At 39.3% G+C, this 22,469-nt stretch overlaps 1 protein-coding gene across 1 annotated transcript; it reads right to left on the bottom strand.

The window, feature by feature from the left end:
* Nucleotides 1–531: 531 nt before the first annotated feature.
* LOC121967661 (glycine-rich cell wall structural protein 2-like) lies at nucleotides 532–11,983 on the bottom strand. The gene is made up of 2 exons (XM_042518015.1): nucleotides 11,307–11,983; nucleotides 532–844 (listed from the first exon to the last, which is right to left on the bottom strand). The coding sequence occupies exons 1-2, from the start codon at nucleotides 11,935–11,937 to the stop codon at nucleotides 642–644; spliced, it is 834 nt and encodes a 277-aa protein (XP_042373949.1). The 5' UTR covers nucleotides 11,938–11,983; the 3' UTR covers nucleotides 532–641.
* Nucleotides 11,984–22,469: the final 10,486 nt, after the last annotated feature.

Here is a 22,469-nt window from a genome sequence, read left to right on the forward strand (position 1 = left end):
TTGTCATCGCCAAGATTACATCAGCGGATAACCTGGCAGATCCTTTCACTAAGGTCCTTCCGGCGAAAGCTTTTGATCGGCATATGGAGGGAATGAGAATCAGATATATTGTAGAAGATATGACAGCTTAGTCATTAATATAAGTGGGAGATTGTTGGAGTGTATACTCAAAGCCTAAGCTTTGTAAACATTCATTATGAATAAAGAATCATATTTTGTCAAATTATCTATATTTAATTATAGTTGTTCAATTAATTTATATTGTAGATAACATAGTATGTGATGTCATATGTAAAAGATAATGTTATAATCGAGGTATAAGAAATATCACTACGTTTAACGAGATGTCACGTGCAAGAAGATAATGTTAGACGTACACTAGAAGATAAATCTCAGAGTGCTGTGTGGCAATCGAGGTGCACGTCTAACGTGTCAACTAGGTAATGGGCGACTTTCACTTTTTTTTCTGATATAAATACTTAATTTTTCACTAAGAAGAACGTAACGACATGCATAATTAAGCATCCTCCCTAATTATAACTAGCAAAATAGCTTTCATTTATTCATTATGCGGTAGCGCTACTGGTACAGCACGAACACCCATGTCTTGTATAATACATAATACATAGAATGTTAGTCATCTAATTATGGCCATTTCCACCTCCACTGCCGTAACCAGACCCAGACCCAGACCCGGAGCCTGAGCCAGTGCCCCCACCTGATCCCTCGCCGCCGCCGCCTCCACCACCGCCGCCACGACCATAGCCACCACCATGTGCACCACCCGCGCCGGAGCCAGATCCAGATCCATACCCCTGACCGGACCCGGATCCCGACCCAACACCACCGCCCTCTCCTCCGCCGCCACCACCTCCACCGCCGCCGCCCTTTCCGTATCCTCCAGCATTACCAGCTCCACCACCCGCACCGTAACCCGATCCAGACCCTTGCCCGTAACCAGAGCCAGAGCCTACACCTCCCCCTTCTCCCCCACCGCCACCGCCTCCGCTGCCGCCGCCGCCACCGCCTCCTTTCCCATACCCTCCGGCGCTTCCTCCTCCAGCGCCCTCACCATATCCTGAACCATAACCGCTGCCGGACCCAGAGCCAGAACCGCCTCCACCTCCTTCTCCTCCGCCACCGCCTCCTCCTCCTCCTCTACCGTACCCTCCGGCACTCCCTCCACCGGCACCCTCACCATATCCAGAGCCGGAGCCGGAGCCATATCCAGAACCACTGCCAGAGCCTCCACCTCCGCCTCCGCCTCCTCCTCCACCTCCGCCACCGCCTCCTGCGGCAGCCCCGGTGAGCGATCTAGCTGCCAACGCAAGCTGGAAGCTCACAAGGGCGATGAAGGCAGCAGCCCAAAGCTTAACGCGAGCTCTATTAGCCATTTCAGCTGCACACTACTAGCTATGTTAAGGAAACACGAGCTGGTGTGGTGATGAAGCAGGGGAGGGAAGGAGGGGTATTTATAGGGCATCCGCTCCCTTCATGGCTAACTAGTCACCAAAGTCGAGGTCGCACTCCAGGAGTGTGAATCTGGGACTTGCAATCACAAAGTGGCAAAGTCAAATTAAATGGCTGCCACTGTTCCACACTTAGTTTCAATCACAGTCAAATATTTCCTCCATCATGCAACTTGATCATCATCTTTAACATTATGTTAACAAAATGAAGATTCGCAATACATTATGCAAGGTTTACATCAGTCAGTGAGATACTCTGTACTCATATATCTGGGGTAGGTCAGGATCTGTAATTCAATGTTCTACGTTGGCACTGGCCACTATGTTTTCCGTGTCAATGTGAGTCTACGTTAGGTTGTCTTTTTGGCATGTTATAAGTGAAGGATAATCTTCCAACTATTACACGGAAAGATGATAATGCTCGTCTTTTTACGTTAGGTTGTCCTTTTGGCATGTTATAAGTGAAGGATAATCTTCCATCTACTACGAAAAGATGATAATCCTCGTTTTTTAGTGCGGTCTTATACGATCTAAAAGCGAATTATAGATATATCATCTAGGAAATCGACCATATAACTTATTATAGCAATATTCCACGTAAATACCAACTATGTCACTCAGACGATAATCTTCCATCTATTGGCAAGGAAAAAAAACAAAATTTGGAGCTGTATCTTAAAGTTCTTTCAAGGTGAACTCCTACTGGCTAGCCAGGAAGATAAATCACTAAAAATTTTATCCAATAATAATAAAAAAAAATGATATACATAGGAAAAGAATTTTAAGGACATAGATAAGGATATACATAAAAAATCATAAGGTCAAAAAAAAAAAAAGTCAAATAGTAGGCCATAAATTTTTATGGCTATTTTTTAATATTTTCTTGAAATTTTTCTGCTCTAATAATAATACATATAAAGAGATATTGAGACAATAAACGAATAATCTTCCATTTATAATACCATGAAAGATTGTGCACAGATGAATGAAAGGATGCCATTTATATTAGAAAGCCTGACAATAAATACAAAAAGAGAAGATAGGATTGGAATGTCGGCAAATTTCCAAAGTGCTTATATGAATATTCACAATGCCAAACAGGCGCCTCTAATTTTCATTTTACTCCCTCCACTAACAGTTGATTCTTCACTTTCCCCTCTTCTCTTGTTTTTTTCCCCTTTTTGCATTTTCCTCTCTTTGTAATTTTCTATTTTATCTTCCCTCTCGTATCTCTTCTATTTTTTTTTCATGATGTTAACCATTATAATTATAGTTTTTAGAAATCAACACTATAACTTAAAAATCAATGATTTCTTTTAAATAACACCATAATTTAAATACCAGCACTATTAGTACTGTTGTGGCACTGATTTTTTTTTAAAAAAAAATTGTTAAAGAATGATATATTTAAATTTAGAAGCATTATAGAAATTAATATTAGTTGGAATGAAATTAATTAAAACTTTCTAACTTCATCAATAAATTTAGACATGCTATAAATTTTTAAAATGTCCTAAAATTTATATATACCGAGAGATATTAGCTTGAAGTCTTAACAATGATCAAAAAATTTTCAAAGTTTATACGTTTAAGACAATTGACATATATACAAAACTTATAGTAGAGATGTTATAATTAAGCATAAATATCATAAATATTTTCATTGTACTAATCTCTTTCAATATATGAGGACTTTTAAGAAATCTAAATCTTCTAGATTTAATATTAAATTTTAATTGAAATCTATTAATAAAATTTATCCATAGACTTAATGAAGTTTAATTAGACTCATTCTAATTATTATGAGTTTCTAAGGTGCTCTGAAATTTAAATACGTCATTCTTTATTTTATTTTTTTATTTATATGTGCTATATGCAAAAGCAAGGAAAGAGAAGAGGAGAAAGAGAAGAATGTTGATGATTGGGGGTAAAAAGTAAATTAGATACATCTTTTGGAAGAATGAAATCATATTTTGGGCATTTGCTGTTGAAATTTTAAATGGTATGACTTTTGAGAATGCATTAATATTGTCAAAGAGCAATCCATCCATGGGAAGAAAAATGTGTCATATTTCTGATTGTCGGAAGGAAGAAGACACTACGAAAAAAAAGAAGGGTTTATCCCAAAAAAAGGAAAAAGAGAAGACTTTAAGTCCTATATATGAGAGGCTCATGTCCCTGCATTCGAGTCAATGCAGTACCTACCGCATACCACTCTTTTTCTTTGTTGGTTTTTTTAAATGTCAATGAACCCGGCGCATTAAATAAGCTGTAACAGCAAAAACAAAACAAGTTCTATTGAAAAATATTGTATTGTTTAATATAATATTTTTTTAGTTTTAGTAGTGAATTCAGATGGGTTCTCTATATATTTATATATATAATTAGGGGTGTTTGGTTGAGGGTTATCATTGATAATCTTGGTAGGTTATCAACAAAAACCTTGTTTGGTTTAGGTAATGAGTGATTCACGGTAATAAATAATTCCCGCCACGTCAGCAAAGTCGGCATGCAACCCGGAATTGCATTACCTCCGAAATCTAAGGTTTTTGACGATGCCGAGATTATCAAATTATTTATTCCAAAATTACCCTCGTGTGCGGCTTCCTGATCGGTCTGGTGACCGATCAGGGAAACTCCTGATCGGTCTGTAGACCGATCAGATAATTTTCTGATCGGTCTACAGACCGATCAGGAGTTTCCCTGATCGGTCAGGAAGTTCCCTGATCGATCAGGAGGTTCCCTGATCGGTCCAGAGACCGATCAGGAATATACGTGCCGCAGCATAAATATATATATTATATATATATATATATAGAACGAGATAGAATTAAAATTTTTAATCAAATATTTAACTTTATTTTAATTATATATATATATATATATTAAATTTTTAAAAATCTCAAATCAATTATATTTATTTATTACATATTTCATCAACTTATTATTTATTAATATTATTAATTTAATTTAATTTATTTTTAAAAATTAATTGAATATCAAATTCAACTAAGGGTAATATAGTAAATGTTAAATTAAATTATAGTATTATCTTAATTGAACCAAACAGCATTATGGTTATATTTTATTCCCCATAACCTTGGTTATGTGATTACCAGGTAATCACATAACCAAGGTTATGTTTGATAACTTGAACCAAACACGCCCTTAAGGAGAAGATCGAATATATAATATTTAATAAATATTATAGGATAATTTTAAAGCTATTTAAATATATTTTGTGGATTCCATCATTCCAATATAATCTATTAAAATGCATGTATTTATTTAGATATAAAATTATTTTAAAAATAAAGGTTATTATTATATATATAGTTATTTTTTAAAAACAAAATTTAAGTTCAAAATTATTTAGAAAATAAGTTTTGCATGACCAAAATATTTTTTCTTAGACTTTAAATTAAAAAATAATTTAATTTAGGAGAATTTATTTATGCTTTCAAATAACCAAATGATATTAAAAATGTAATCAAAATTATAATATTTTTAAGTTAATGTTTTTTTTTAAATTGCTCCTGAATTTATATAATTTGCATTATTTGGTTAGGGCTCCCAATCGATTGGTCTTATTCTCAATCAATTGCCACGTTAGATCCAAGTGCATCCAATCGTCCAAATCTCGCAATGACTCTTTTTTTCACTTCGCAATCAATCATCTGATCGATTAAGCTCCTCTTGATCAATCACCCAATCGATCACGGTCTCACGAGGAATCTACTGTGCTTTGTGACACAAACACGCTCAATGGATCACCTACAGCTCAATTGATCACTTGATCAATCCAGAAGCTCTCTATTTGTCGTGAGGTTCTCTCAATCGATTGGTGCAACTTCCCAATCGATTTAGCACAGTGCACACTGTGCTTTACAAAAACCAGCTCTCAATCGATTGATGCTGCTCAATCGATCACCTGATCGATTGAGAATGTCTCTGTGCGTAGTGGAAAAGTGCGCTCAATCAATCCACTAATTGATTGGACTGATTGATTGGCGCAGCTCTCAATCAATCAGTTGATCGATTGAGAATTCCTCTGTGTCACAAAGAAGTGAGGCCAATCGATACACTAATCGATTGGCATAACACTGATCGATTACCCAATCCTAACTTACTTAGCCCAAGTCTAGGGTTCACTGGCCCAACCTTCGATTAATCGTGACCTATTGAGACTTTATCACTAAGTGTCTGGTCAACCTTTTGAGTCACTTAGACTTTGTCAATTTTTCGTTGGACTTCCGATCACTAAGTACGGTCCTCCTTGCATCCACTTAGAATTTCTTCTTGCATAACCGCAGTTAGGACTTTACCTTACCAAGGTGTGGTCCTCCTTGACCCACTTGGACTTTCCTTTGTCTAATCGCAGTTAAGACTTTTCTTTACCGACGTATGATCCTCCTTAATCCACTTGGACTTTCCTTGCCAACATGTGATCCTCCTTGAGCTACTTACTCTTTTCTTTGCTTAACCCCAGTTAGGACTTTCCTTGTCAATGTGCGGTCCTCTTTGACTCGCTTGGACTTTCCATTTGTCTAACCCTCGAATTAGAACTTGCGCTGTCTTGCCTAACCTCCGGTTAGGACTTTACCAGTCAAGTATTGGTCCTCCTTGACCTATTTGGTCTTTCTCACATATTGTCCAAATATATTATCGACAACATATTATCAAAATATCAAAACTCAAGCTCAAATCCATTGGACCTTAGTCAAACTAGTCAACCTTGATCTGGGGAATGATTGCACCAACAATCTCCAGATCAGACATCAAGTGATTCTACAAATGGAAAGTTAGGTAAGCAATTGAAGGAAAGATATCTAGTGAGTACAAGTCCTAGTGGGAATATAAGCGTTAGTCCAACTTATATCCAAATTAAAAATCTAACTTGGAACCAAGATTATATCATGGTCTTGGTAATACATAATTTAATTTATAATTTATGCATTTGTGTTAACTCTATTTTATAGTTAATTTTGTTATTTAGACTATAATATATTTTACAAGAGCTTGGAGCAAAATATCAAATTTGGATGAAACATTGTCGAGAAGCTCGAAGACGAGGGTACGAGATGTGAGGAAGATGGCGACGCACACGAGATATATAAACCTCGCAGCCGACAATCCTAGTCCGTCCGATCCAAGGTTGCAAAAAACTAGGTAGAGATCCAGCCGTTGAATTTGAAAAGGCGTCTATCACGTCGTCAGTGGATATCCGCCTGCCACGTCAAACATACAATGGAAGAAAGGAGGACACGTAGCGCTCAATCACCGGACGACATTAATGAGGCTTAATTAAAAGGTATGGTCGCGTGCTTGGCCATAATGATCCGAGATTTGCATTGTCTCCAAGAAATTCGGGTGACGTCAGGGCGCTCAGCCGAGGAGCGTAAGAAAAAAAAATTCTCAAGTGTTGCCACACATTGCCCGAGCGACACATGTAAGCGATTATCACACAACCGAACGGCCGAAGCACAATTTGTATACCCAATCGGGACATGCGAAGCCGAACGACAAAGGCGTGGAAGCCATCGAAGATTCTACTGGTCCAGTCAGTCGGACTTGCGCCCTCCTTCCACTAGACTTGAGGGGGGGCTTGTGATGCAGCGATGGAGGGAGGCCTACCTGACACAAGGTCAACTGTCAGGATGGAGGTCAAAGTCAAGGTGGTCAACGCTCAGGTGTCAAATGGTCGAACGGATGACAATTGCAATGGTCGGTCGGGTGGTCAGGCCCCGACCGACAGGAGATGGGTCCGAGCCGACCCCCATTCTGGCTCGGGATGATATGCAAGATAGTTGACGCTCAATACGGAGCAGCAGGACGTAGAGGAAGTGTCACGCCCCGGAGGAGTCCCTGTCTGAAGAAATTTCGGCAGCATCTCCCTTGTACGGCGGACAATTTGAAACTTTCTACATATCCACATACCTCAGCCACATGCGGCTGGAATAATAGCAGAAATAAAATACAATACACAGACATTCCACGCAGTTTATATAACAAGTAAACGGAAGAATATACTCTGACTCGAAATCAACCCTACTCCACTACACTCGTAAAGCTCAAATCCGCCAAGCTCACCTCTTCTTTCGTCCAGGCAGGCATGGAGTAAAACATATCCAAACCACAACAAAGTCCATCAACGATAAGAATCCATACAAGATCCATAAGTAAAACAATACAAGACTAAAAACAAAGTCTGATAGCGAAACTAAGATAAAATAACAACTCAAGACCAGCAGAGGACTAGCACTACGTGCAGATGGGGACTAGCGACTGGAACTGCTTCAGACAGTCTCAACCTGAAAATATAACAACAATGGAGGCGGGGTGAGTCCAACACTCGGCAGGTACAACTGATATACAAAGTAGGGAAATAACACCTAGCACTAATCATGCGTACAGTCTCCTGATATAAGAAAGATAAAAATGCATCTGAAGTAAACAGGAGAGAAACTGTACTAACCAGGACCTGGGTATAAGGACAAACAGTCCGAGTGATATGGAAATCCTGTATGCATGTCAAACATAGGTATCCAAACAATATGCAGCATATAAATGCAGCAAACACAAACACAAGCAATAAATGCATCATGCATATGATGCCAATAATGCGTCCTGGTCACCCCTGACGCCAGTCGATCATCTCACACAATAGTGAGGCCGAGTGGGTAGGGCTGTGACAACCGTGCACTCTGTCGTCACTACTCCTAATGAGTGACCGAGTGGACGGGATGCTGTCGGAGTACACCTATCCTCCTACCCCAAATCATAAATGGGGGAGCGCAATGCTCTCAACTCCCGGTACACGATGACGGGGAGGAATCCCTGCCGGATAACACGTTGTGTCACACTACCCATGAGCGGACCAACGGTGCCTAACAGAGTCCCTGCTGCAACACACTTTGCCTGAATCGACCACTAACCCATGAGTGGTGGTGTGTGCAGATCCATGTAACTGGCGATGTGCTCAACAATAATGGAGCGGACTATCGCACAGCATGCAATCATGCAAATGGTGCATGACACTAACCACAAAATATCCTGACCTAATCCACATATATATAAAAGTGCATCATAGGTCAACGAATCAAATCAAATCAAAGGTACACAGAAGGTATAAAACCTAGATCCTGAACATGGTGAAGCATGGTATATCACTACTCCTATAAGCATGTATCAACAGGTAAGGAATACATGAGATGCAAAACAAGAAATCAATCAATCATGTAACAAGTATCGGGTAGTGATTAACCGGAACAAATAAGAACATAATTAATGCAACTTGTTAAGTTCACTACTATGTATATCAAATGACATAAGTCAAAAGTATCCGCCTCCAATAGGAATGTCCAAATCCGACATCGAGATACTCGTCTCGCGTCAAAGTCCTGTGATATCAAACATACATTTTTATTTAGCTACAAATTAAACGAATAGCTAAATAAAAATCCTTAAGAATAATTTAGGAAAAAACCCTAAACCATAATCTCGACCTTCCTAAATTAAATCCAACAATTAACTAGGGTTAATTTCCTTTAACCCTAATCATAACATTAGATTAAAAGTCTAAAGCTAATCCAATCTACCTATTCCCAACATAAACATAATCAATCCACACTAAACCCTTACCTTAAGCCGAAACCTCCACAGGTGTTGCTCCGTAGGACAACTTGCTGTCAACGAAGTAATTGCTGCTGGAAATCCTCCACACTGCCAGAATCACAATAAAACACACAGCAACAATTAAATACCCTATACAACCAATTAGGGCAGTACCCTAACCTCTATGATCTGAGCCCCAAATCAACACCGTCGATGGCACAGCAACAAGTGAGTTGATCGACAGTAAAGAAGTAATGCACGAAAGTGGGCAGCGATCTGCCGAGGACAACTATGAGGAAATCTGCAGTGGACGAAGGCTAGGGCAACTGAAGAGGTAGCGGTCTACACTGCCCCGTCCGGCCTCAAGTGATGGCAGCGCCTGGTGCGGCTCAGGAAGGAGGAGAGACGAGAGAAATCGGGTTCGGCGATGTCCCGTGAGGCGGCGGCGGCGCTGGGAACTCCACGGCAAGGGCTCGGCTAGGGCACGGGGTGGCCGGCGGTGCTGAATGAGTCTAGGGCAGAGGATGGGTCGCCCGCACTGCTCGGCGTCGGCGGAGATGCTAGGGCTCGGTGGCGGGCCGGCGCTAGGGCAAAGAGGGCTCGGTTCGGCTGTGCTCGCGCGTCGCCGGCGCTTGGAGAAATAGTAAGAAGAAGGCGTCGGCTGCGGAGAGGGAGAAGAGAACACCGACTTCTCTTGATCCTGGCCTTATGCAAGTGAGGGAATGGAGGAAAACCGCCGTGGGCGGTTAGGGCAGAAGGTTTGCGGGCGCGAGGGGGGAGAAGGTCTCAGGGAAGAGGGAAACGGCGAGGAAAAGAGAACGGTGGAAAGAAAATGAAGAAAAGGGAAAATAAATAAAGAAAAGGAAAATTAAGAAATTCAACTTTTCCTCATTTAAATGGGGTAGCCTAAACAGACTTTTCTGGGCCCCGTTTTTATCCCCGTTAACTTGTCCGTACGAGCTCCGAAAAATTTCCGAAAATTTTTCAAAAATTCCGGAAAATTCCCTTATTAATATTCGCCTATTTTCAGTATTTTACAGGAAGACCGCATAGCTGGTCTAAATGGGAGAAGATATGTTACTACATTGTCACCATATAGAAGAACCACGGAGCCTGACAGAGCGGAGAAGTCTCGGTCGAGCGGCTACCCCGCTTGGCCAAGCAGCAGGACCTGGCCATGCACGGAGCGGAGTCCTGGTTGAGCGGTTACCTCGCTCGGCCAAGTAATGGGATTACTGTAGTATCTCTCGACATCCTTTTGGGAGATAGTGTTGTTGACATGAGGCATCGTCAACAGGCGGATCACACAACAGAAGCTTCTACTGTCGCGTAGGGATATGCATGCTCTGTTAAGGTATGATGTCAGAGGTACTTTCCTGACAAGGTCTTTTCATGGGACACATGAGAGAGCGTACTCATACCTCGAGAAGCCACAAGCTGCCCACCAAGGCTCTATATAAAGGCGGGTTCATCACCGGCGGAGGTACGCGTTATCTACTATTTACGAATAGTTCTACTGTTATTCCATTTTTTTCCACATTCCGGTGACTGACTTGAGCGTCGGAGGGCCAACGTCAGACCCCTTCCTTGGCCCGGCATTGATGTCATCTGTTTTACAGAACAGAGTGAAATTCACGTTTGGTCAGCAAAGCCGCCACCTCTCAACTTTCCAACTTCACGCTTTCGGACAGGATCGACAACATTGAAAATTCATATAAAAATTTATTAAAATTAAAAAAAAATTGTTATATTTGTTAAAACATTAAATTTCTTGGAAGATTTCTTAATTATTCCTTGAAATGATACATACAATTTTTTTAAAAAAAAAAACACTGCGGCGGCTGTGTGGCAAATGAGGTGCACGTCTAACGTGTCAAGTAGCTAATGGGCAGCTTTCACTTTTTTTTCTTATATAAATAGTAAATTTTTCACTAAGAAGAACGTAACGACATGCATAATTAAGCATCCTCCCTAATTATAAATAGCAAAATAGCTTTCATTTATTCATTATGCGGTAGCGCTGCTGGCACAGCACGAACAACCATGTCTTGTATGATTATACCCGTATAATACATAGAAAACTAGTCATCTAATTATGGCCATTTCCACCTCCACTGCCGTAACCAGACCCAGACCCAGACCCAGACCCGGAGCCTGAGCCAGTGCCCCCACCTGATCCCTCGCCGCCGCCGCCTCCACCACCGCCGCCACGACCATAGCCACCACCATGTGCACCACCCGCGCCGGAGCCAGATCCAGATCCAGATCCATACCCCTGACCGGACCCGGATCCCGACCCAACACCACCGCCCTCTCCTCCGCCGCCACCACCTCCGCCGCCGCCGCCCTTTCCGTATCCTCCAGCATTACCAGCTCCACCACCCGCACCGTAACCCGATCCATACCCTTGCCCGTAACCAGAGCCAGAGCCTACACCTCCCCCTTCTCCCCCACCGCCACCGCCTCCGCTGCCGCCGCCGCCACCGCCTCCTTTCCCATACCCTCCGGCGCTTCCTCCTCCAGCGCCCTCACCATATCCTGAACCATAACCGCTGCCGGACCCAGAGCCAGAACCGCCTCCGCCTCCTTCTCCTCCGCCACCGCCTCCTCCTCCTCCTCTACCGTACCCTCCGGCACTCCCTCCACCGGCACCCTCACCATATCCAGAGCCGGAGCCGGAGCCATATCCAGAACCACTGCCAGAGCCTCCACCTCCGCCTCCGCCTCCTCCTCCACCTCCGCCACCGCCTCCTGCGGCAGCCCCGGTGAGCGATCTAGCTGCCAACGCAAGCTGGAAGCTCACAAGGGCGATGAAGGCAGCAGCCCAAAGCTTAACGCGAGCTCTATTAGCCATTTCAGCTGCACACTACTAGCTATGTTAAGGAAACACGAGCTGGTGTGGTGATGAAGCAGGGGAGGGAAGGAGGGGTATTTATAGGGCATCCGCTCCCTTCATGGCTAACTAGTCACCAAAGTCGAGGTCGCACTCCAGGAGTGTGAATCTGGGACTTGCAATCACAAAGTGGCAAAGTCAAATTAAATGGCTGCCACTGTTCCACACTTAGTTTCAATCACAGTCAAATATTTCCTCCATCATGCAACTTGATCATCATCTTTAACATTATGTTAACAAAATGAAGATTCGCAATACATTATGCAAGGTTTACATCAGTCAGTGAGATACTCTGTACTCATATATCTGGGGTAGGTCAGGATCTGTAATTCAATGTTCTACGTTGGCACTGGCCACTATGTTTTCCGTGTCAATGTGAGTCTACGTTAGGTTGTCTTTTTGGCATGTTATAAGTGAAGGATAATCTTCCAACTATTACACGGAAAGATGATAATGCTCGTCTTTTTACGTTAGGTTGTCCTTTTGGCATGTTATAAGTGAAGGATAATCTTCCATCTACTACGAAAAGATGATAATCCTCGTTTTTTAGTGCGGTCTTATACGATCTAAAAGTGAATTATAGATATATCATCTAGGAAATCGACCATATAACTTATTATAGCAATATTAATTCCACGTAAATACCAACTATGTTACTCAGACGATCATCCTCCATCTATTGGTAAGGAAAAAAACAAAATTTGGAGCTGTATCTTAAAGTTCTTTCAAGGTGAACTCCTACTGGCTAGCCAGGAAGATAAATCACTAAAAATTTTATCCAATAATAATAAAAAAAATGATATCCATAGGAAAAGAATTTTAAGGACATAGATAAGGATATACATAAAAAATGATAAGGTCAAAAAAAAAAAAAAAGTCAAATAGTAGGCCATAAATTTCTATGGCTATTTTTTAATATTTTCTTGAAAATTTTCTGCTCTATAATAATAATAAGAGATATTGAGACAATAAACGAATAATCTTCCATTTATTTGCCACATGAAAGATTGTGCACAGATGAATGAAAGGATATCATTTATATTAGAAAGCCTGACAATAAATACAAAAAGAGAAGATAGGATTGGAATGTCGGCAAATTTCCAAAGTGCTTATGAATATTCAGAATGCCTAACAGGCGCCTCTAATTTTCATTTTACTCCATCCACTAACAGTTGATTTTTCACTTTCCCCTCTTCTCTTGTTTTTTTCTTCCCTTTTTGCATTTTCCTCTCTTTGTAATTTCCTATTTTATCTTCCCTCTCGTATCTCTTCTATTTTTTTTTCATGATGTTAATTTTTAAACGTCGGCACCATTATAATTATAGTTATTAGAAATCAACACTATAACTTAAAAATCAATGATTTCTTTTAAATAACATCATAATTTAAATACCAGCACTATCAGTACGGTTCTGGCACTGATTCTAAAAAAAAAATGGTAAAGAATGATATATTTAAACTCCGAAGATAGAAATTAATAGTAGTTGAAATGAATTAAATTAAAAAATTTTAAGTTTATCAATGAGTTTAGACGTGCTAAATTTTTAAAATGTCTGAAATTTATATGTATCGAAAGATATTAATTTGAAATCATTAATAACAATGATTAGAAAATTTTTAAAATTTATGACTTTAAGATAATTAAAGTATATACAAAATTTATAATAGAAATGTTAGAATTAAACATAAACATTATAAATATTTTTATTGTACTAACCTATTCTAATATATGACGCACTTTTAAGAAATCCAAATCTTTTAAATCTAATATTAAATTTCAATCAAAATTTATTAATAGGCTTATTGATAAACTTAAAGAGCTTTAATTAGACTTGTACTGTCTCCAGGATTATGGTACCATGGTAAAATATTCAGATTATCTCCCAAGTAATCGGGCGTATTTGTAGGGAATTTTTCTTTCAAATGGGGAGTGTAATCAACGGATGCTGAGCTTCTGGGTTGGTCATCATGTGTGCTTCCTGATTTATCCTAATGACTGATAAGAAACTTCCATAAAATCGAATCGATCATCCCAGACTTGACATTACTTAACTTAATTAATCATTTTCAATTAGACTCGTTCTAACTTATTATGAGTTTCTGAAATTTAAATACGTCCTTCTTTATTTTTATTTTTTAAAATATTTATATGTGCTACATGCAAAAGCAAGGAAAGAGAAGAGTATTAAGAGAAAAATGTTGATGATTAAGGTAAAAAGTAAATTAGATACATCTTTTGGAAGAATGAAATCATTTTCTGGGCATTTGCTGTTGAAATTTTGAATGGTCATTGTATTACGACTTTTGAGAATGCATTAATATTGTCAAAGAGCAATCCATCCATGAGGGAAGAAAAATGTGTCATATTTCTGATTGTCGGAAGGAAGAAGACACTACGAAAAAAAATGAAGGGTTTAATAAAAAAAAACAAAAAAAAGAGAAGACTTTTAATCGTATATATGAGAGGCTCATGTCCCTGCATTTGAGTCAATGCAGTACCTACCGCATACCACTCTTTTTCTTTGTTGGTTTTTTAAATGTCAATGAACCCGGCACATTAAAAAAGCTGTAACAGCAAAAACAAAACAAGTTCTATTGAAAAATATTGTATTGTATAATATAATATATTTTTTTAGTTTTAGTAGTGAATTCAGATGGTTTCTCTATATATTTATATATACGATTAAGGAGAAGATCGTATATATAATATTTAATAAATATTATAGGATAATTTTAAAGTTATTTAAAATATTTTGTGGATTCCAATTTAATCTATTAATCGAAATGCATGTATTTATTTAGATATAAAAATTATTTTAGAAATAAAGGTTATTATTATATATATAGTTATTTTTTAAAAACAAAATTTAAGTTCAACATGATTTAGAAAATAAGTTTTGCATCAATCCTGACCAAAATATTTTTTTCTCATGATTTAAATTAAAAAATGATTTAATTTAGGAGATTTATTTATGCTTTCAAACAATCAAATGATATTAAACTTTTAATCAAAATTATAATATTTTTAGGTTAATGTTTTTTTAAAAAAAATTGCTCCTATATTTATATAATTTGCATTATTTTTATGTCTATTGTTTATTTTAAGTAAACTACATTTCAATATTTTATTAAATATATATACTAATACTCTTTAAAAATTATAATTGATGGTATTCGGATTTATTCCCAAGTTGATCATCTTCGAACTCATACTTTTATTAGATTTCATTTGACTTCACTATTCAGTCCGGCTTGGGAGGGACACTTGATAATATCCTGATTTATCCTCGAGGTGATCATTTTTGAACCCTTACTTTTATCGAACTTTATTCAACTTCGCTCCTCAGTTCGATTTGAAGGAGGGACACCTGATGATATCTAGATTTATCCTTGAGCTAACATCTTCATGTTTGTGCAGTGAGCACCAGAATAGAACCTATATTTTAATGTTATCAAAGGTTCAAAATTAAGTCATATTATAATCTAATATATTTATCAAGTGTGAAGAATGAATGAATTAATAGGTCTAGAGTACTAGACAAGTATTGAACTCTAGATGTAACATCTAGCAAAAAGATGAGGTCAGGAGATTAAATGTCAAGTGATTCTATAAATGGTAAGTTAGATAAGCAACTGGAGGAGAAATCTAATAAGTGCGAGTCACATTGGGACTATAATCGCTGGTCCAACTTAGATCTAACTTGAAAATCTAAGTTGAGACCAAGACTAGATCCTGGTCTTGGTAAGACATGATCTAATTCATAATTTACGCACTTGTACTAACTCTGATTTACAAGAGCTTAGACTAAAAAGTCAAGCTCGGATAAACAGTACTCTAGGTGCCTCGAGTAAAGGAGGGCACCCTGAGTGAAGTACCGAGGGTTCCTAAGATGACTGGAGGCGCCCGAGAGTAGATAAAATTCGAGGATAAAATTTTAGTTGTGGAGGTGCCTCGGATGACTTGGAGGTACCCTAGTGTTGGTAACCTCAAAGCATTGGAGCCATCCTCGGCCAATTAGAGGTGCCTCCATGAAAATAAACAGTAAAGTTCTCTGATCGGATGAGATTTACTTGAGGCATCCTTGGTCATTTAAGGTGCCCCCAAAATAGTATAAAAGGAACATTTGGCAAAAACACTAGACAACCAATTCATTACAAGATTCAACTTAATTCTACTATGCTATTTGTAAGTACCTTAGGTAAATTTTGATGTGATCAATCGGGTTAAGTAAGGCCATGTGATGTTTTGACCCTTGTGTTAAAGTGTGTAAGAACTTAGGAACACAAGAAGTCGAGCGGAAAATATGACGGACGAGAAGGATGACATAGGAATCGAGTCGACGGACTCGATGCATCTGAGGCACGAGAACCTATGGAAGAGTACACCGGTAGAGCGAGAAGGATGCGTGCGTCACTTCCAAAGAATGAGAAGCTAGAGCGGAAGACTATTTGAGGAGAAGACCAGAGTTGGGTTCGGATGAGCTCAACTCTAGAAGGTCGGAGGATCACCCAAGCGACCGAAAATGAAGCCAACTACCGGAGAAGGAGTCGGACAGTCAGCTTATAGCTGACTGATCTGGGCGCCCAGACCACCACAGAGTTGAACAGGCATCTCGTCATAGAGTCGTTGTTGTGGATCACTTTCGGGTCCACATCAGCAACGGCCCAAACACCCGAATATGAAAAAACTCTATCGTCCAACCGTTGTGAAACTATTGCATGGAGATAGACTTTTCCCAGCTGGGGGCACCCGGATTGGGTTTGAGCGGCCGAAGCACACCATGCCATCAAACGGTCACTTCGACCAGTGAGCCTATAAAGGGAGGACTAGTACTCGAGATTTAACACAACATTTTCTGTACTCGAATTTCTTACTCTGTTTTTAAGTTCCGTGCTTTCAACGATCTGTATGAGACTTCTCCACCTCTGACTTGTGTCAAAGAAGGAGTCTACTAGTTTTGCTTCATCTTGCCTTGGATTAGCAACCTCCTTGGTTGCAAACCAAGTAAATCTTTTTTATCTCCCATTTTCATTTATGCAATTTAGTTTTGTTTATTAAAGTGTTTGTCTTATCTAAAGTCGAAAGTTTTGAGAAAGGGTATTTTTTTCATTTCATATAATTTACCACCCTCTAGTCGGCCGCATCGGGACTAACAAATGGTATCAGAGTGAGGACGCTTTAGAAGAACTGATCACCAACAGAAGCACAAGAAATGGCCAGACCAAGCATCTATCTGCCTAAGTTAGAGGGGGAGTTCACGACATAAAAAAAGAAGATGGAGGTATTCTTCAAAATAGATTTTGATTTATTATTAATTATTAAATATAGTTTTATAATACCTAAAGATCAACAAGGAGCCGACAAAGAAAAATATCTGTGGATAAAGAAAGAGTAAGCCAACTTCGTGGCAAACACCAATGCAGAATTCCATCAGTTGAGCATTTTATCACCACAAGAATGTAAGGGATCGGTGGCCTGCTTGAAGGGGGGTTGGATAGATGGCACCTCCAAATACTCGCTTCCTACACTTGTTAGCTTGCGCAGCGGAATACAAACAAAACAAACAAGCTAAACACTAAAAGAAATGTAAAGACTAAGAAAGACAAGCAAACCAATTAACACGTCGATGTAACATGGTTCGGAGATATCTTGCTCCTACTCCACGGCTGTCCGTAAGGTGGACGATCCCTATCCGTCGATGGATTAGCCCCCAGCAAACTTCGGCTATCTCAAGTCGCTCCTTGTGGGTGGAGAAACTGTTGGGACCTTTGTGTCCGCTAGAGGGGGTGAATAGCGGTTCGTCGCTCACTTGTGCTTGCTTCGTCTTGATGATGTGCAGTGGAATACAAAGACAAAAATAACCACAACGCCAACACTTGGATTTACTTGGTATCCACCTCAAGAACAGGTGACTAATCCAAGGATCCACACACTGGAGCACTCTCCACTAGTAAACAACTCCTTCTCGGTCGCAGCCGGAGGAAAGCCTCGTACAAACACACACAACACTACAACACTCACACAAGAAGAAGATACAAAAATACAACTGAAATACACCATTCTTCTTGCTTACTTGTTGATTGTTGTTGCCTCTTGAACCTAGGGGATGCACCCCAAGAGCCTTCAAGAACTAGCGGAGAAGCTCGGAGAAGGTCGCCGAAAAATCGTTGTGAGCTTGCAGGAAAAGATCGCAAAGATCTACGGAGAAAACGCTCCGCCCAGGCTTTAAACAGTGTTCCCAATCGATTGTCACATCATCACCGCTTCATCACAGCCTTCCATCGCTCATTTCCTGCGCAACGGTCGAATCCCAATCGATCGGCTGATTGATTGGGAACATCTGAATTGATCGGTGGATCGATTCAAAAGCGTTCTGTGTTCTCGTGATCGTGTGAGAACTCCCCTGCCCAATCGATCGACCAATCGATTGGGCAGCTCCCAATTGATTGCTCGATCGATTGGGAAAGCTTCTGTGCTCACGATTTCACATCCCAATCGATCAACCGATCAATTGGGCTTTCTCACAATCGCAGCACACACCAATCGATCGACTGATCGATTGGACCCTGGTTCAATCGATCATCCGATCAATTGACCAGCCTGGACTTGACTCAAACTCAAGTCCAAAGCCTCTGACCCAACTCCTGGTCAACCATGACCTGTTGGGTCTCCGTGCCTAGTATTGGGTCACACCCGACCAACCTCGAACTAGCCTTCTAGCCTCCTCCATCAGCCTTGCATCCCTCGGATATCTCCCCATCCTTCACACCTTGCCTTCAAGAGTTTCCTTCGACCTCATCCTAGTTATCGAGTTCTCCTTGTCAAGTCACACTAGGACTTACCTTGCCAAGACCACATGCTTGGACTTACAACCTATGCCAAGATCACACTTGGACTTTCCAATTACCTGGCTCCTCACCAGAATTTTCTCACTAGCCAAGATCACAGTTGGACTTTCCACCATTTGCCAAGATCACACTTGAACTTTCCAATTGTCTAGCTCCTCACCAGGACTTTCTCACTTGCCAAGATCACACTTGGACTTTCCAATTGCCTGACTCCTTTTGCCAAGATCATACTTGGACTTTCCAATTTGCCTAACCTCCAGTTAGGACTTCCACCACTGCCTAAACTCCAGTTAGGACTTTCATACGCCTAACCTCCAGTTAGGACTTTACATACGCCTAACCTCCAGTTAGGACTTCCATACGCCTAACCTCTAGTTAGGACTTTCTCAGTCAAGTCTTCTGTCAACCTTGACCTACTTGACTTGTATTCTCATCAACCTGGTCAACCCTTTGACCATCTCCATAACCGGACGATTGCCCTAGCAATCTCCATATATTGTCAAACATCAAAACTCAAACCCCGACTCAAGCTTAGTCAAACTGGTCAACCTTGACCAAGGAAAATTGCCCCAACAATCTCCCCCTTTTTGATGTTTGACAATTCCTCTAAGTTAGGCTAAATCCTATAGCCTTAACTTCTTCTTTATCACGAGGCTAAATCTCATAGCCTTAACGTCTTCTTTATATCAAGGTTAAATCTCATATCCTTAACCTCTTCATGACAAGGTATGAATGAAGGTTTCCCTCATTCTCTCCCTTTCCTAGAGGGTAAACTCCCCCTACTTGGGATGAAGGTCTAACTTAACCTTTCATTCTCCCCTTTGTCACACATCAAACACTGAAAACAAACTCTTCTCCATAAGAGTCAACTCTTCATTGTTTACAAGCTCGCATGTTGTTAACAACCCCACAATGAAGATCTCATATTCTTCATTATCTCCAAAGCTCCCCCTTGAGCTCTACTTCACTTCAAAATGCTCATCCTAGAGTATGCATCAACTTCCCAATGAAACTCCCATTCATTGTATTCAATGCTCCCCCTTGAGCAATAATCTTCTTCTCAATGCTCATCCAATAGTATCTTTCACGTTACCAATGAAGGTCTGATTCCCTTCATTAACCCAATGCTCCCCCTTGAGCACTAATCTACTCCACAATGCTCATCCGAGAGCATTTATCATCCTAGCAATGAAGATAACCAATCTTTCATTGCTCCCCAATACTCGACCCTAAGAATTAATTCATCACGAAAGTTTAACCCCCTTCCAAGGTCTTTGAAAAGATTTTTATATTTTCAAAGAGTAACTCCCTCTAAAAATATGGTCAATCATTGCACCAACAATGACTTAGGGTTCCTAAATAATTAGGAAAACCAAACTCGAAGTTTTGAGGTTCAAAATTCAATAATGAAACCAAACCTCAACATAAACTTCACCTAAGTCTGCCTTAACCAATCCATGCTTGTTTTCATCTTAAAAACTCCCCCTAAGTGTATACAAATGTATTCCAAAGGGTTAAGAATGGTTAATGACCCTTGAAAACCAAAACTTGAAGTTTTAAGGTTCCAAAATTCATAATTGAAACTGGATCTTATCCTAAACTTCACTTTAGTTTTTCTTAACCAATCCATACTTGTTTTTATCATGAAAACTCCCCCTAAATGTATACAAATGTATTCCAAGGGGTTTAGAATGGTTATTGGGACTCGAAGTGACTTGAAGTACTGAAATCATGCTTTTCAGGCCAACATCAGACTTCCCAATCGATTGAACTTGGGACTCAATCGATTGAAATCACTTCAATCGATCCATTGATCGATTCCGCAAGCTACTGCTGGCAGAAATTCCCTCTGAATCGATCCATTGATCGATCCATCCTGAGTCAATCGATCGGCTGATCAATTCACTACCCTTCTATTCGCGGGAATTGGCTTCCCAATCGATCCATTGATTGATCGAAACTATCCAATCGATCGGCTGATCAATTGGGTTTTTGATATCTCTGAAATTCAATTTCAGCAGACTTCAGAAACTCTCCTAAAATTTTACAAAATTCTAAAAATCATGAAAATTCATGTAGACATTATTTAGGATATACTTTATCAAGAAAAAATAGTTTTCTATAAAAATACTTCTTATTTTCAAAGATTGACACAAATTTAAAAACTTGTAAAAACTTTAGTGTTTTCTTCAAGTTTGTGTTCAACTATTCAATGATAATCATTATCAAAAGTTAGTTTTCACCAAGGTTTTCCAAAAGCATTTTAAAATAATTTTCAAAACCAATATCCAACCATGTTCTTTGGGCTCAATGCACATGACTTATACATTAGCTTTCCCAATAATTGGAAGACATATAACTATGTGTTTTGATGAACCTAACACTCAACAAAATTCACTAAATCAACATCTTGAGTTTTGTTCATCATCCTACCATCTTACTTGTATCTAATGTGTACTAAAACATATTCAAGTCACCTTACAGTTTTTGTGAGATGTATATTTGGTTTTGCCCTAAACTAAGGGATCATGCATATCTATCTAGGCATTATAAGACTTATGATCATCCACCTAGGATGTCATTTGGTATAATCCCACTTGTTGGGATATTTACCATTTTTAATAAATGTCTTTTGTCCTTAATTACAAGGAAATTAACATAATACATGATGTTACATGACATACATCAAAATAAGCATTTTTCAAAAGAAAAGCATGTTATAGCTGCATGATGTATGTATGGTATGACATGATATTTTTGTGTTTTTCATAATAAAAATGAATGTAACACATGATGTCATGACATATGATAGACAATCAATTATGACACTTTAGCATAGATAAAATATACCTAGATAACCTATCTAAGTATCCTTAAACCCTAGCTAAAACCTTAAAATTAAGCCTAGATTGCTCATGAAAATGCCAAAACCCAATTTTGACATTTCTTTTCCCTTTTCTAAATGTGTCAATTTAAATTAAGTTCATATCCTCAAAGTTTGATACATTTTACTCTTCCACAGAGTAAACATCTTAGATTTAAGACTTAGATGTGCTCTTAATTCTTAAAGAAGTTATCTAAGTCCTAACTTGACATTCCTTTTGCTTTCTCAAGTGTGCCAATTTAACCTAATTTCACATCCTCACACTTGGCACCTTTTTGCCCTTCAAGGCTTAATCACATTTGATTAAAGCATGAGTTTTCTCTTAATTCCTTAAGAAAGTATCAAAATTCTAACTCAATTTTTCTTACACTTTTCTTAAGTATGCCAATTTAGATTAAGTTTAACTTTTCAAATTTTGGCACATATATCACTCTTTCAAAGAGTAACCCAATAATCCTTTTCATTTTCAAAGGTTAACAATAACCTTGAAAATGCTCTCAAGTGTCAACTTTAACAAGGTTGGGTTAACTACCCTTCCAATTGGAGTTGACACTCTCTAAACCCATTTAAGGTGTAGAGAATATGCTCCTAGGAACCCAAAATCTATTGGTGCTCCTTGGATGCTTTAGGTACTCACTAGGGATGACTTCCCTAGATACCTTCCTAAGGACATTTCTAGGCTTCTTAGAAGTCTTGGTCACTTCTACTAGGTCACTCCTAGGGGTAACTTCCCTTGTAACCTTCTTTGTGACTTTATTTG

The sequence above is a fragment of the Zingiber officinale genome, chromosome 3B (genome assembly GCF_018446385.1).
Source record: "Zingiber officinale cultivar Zhangliang chromosome 3B, Zo_v1.1, whole genome shotgun sequence".
Lineage (NCBI taxonomy): Eukaryota > Viridiplantae > Streptophyta > Magnoliopsida > Zingiberales > Zingiberaceae > Zingiber > Zingiber officinale.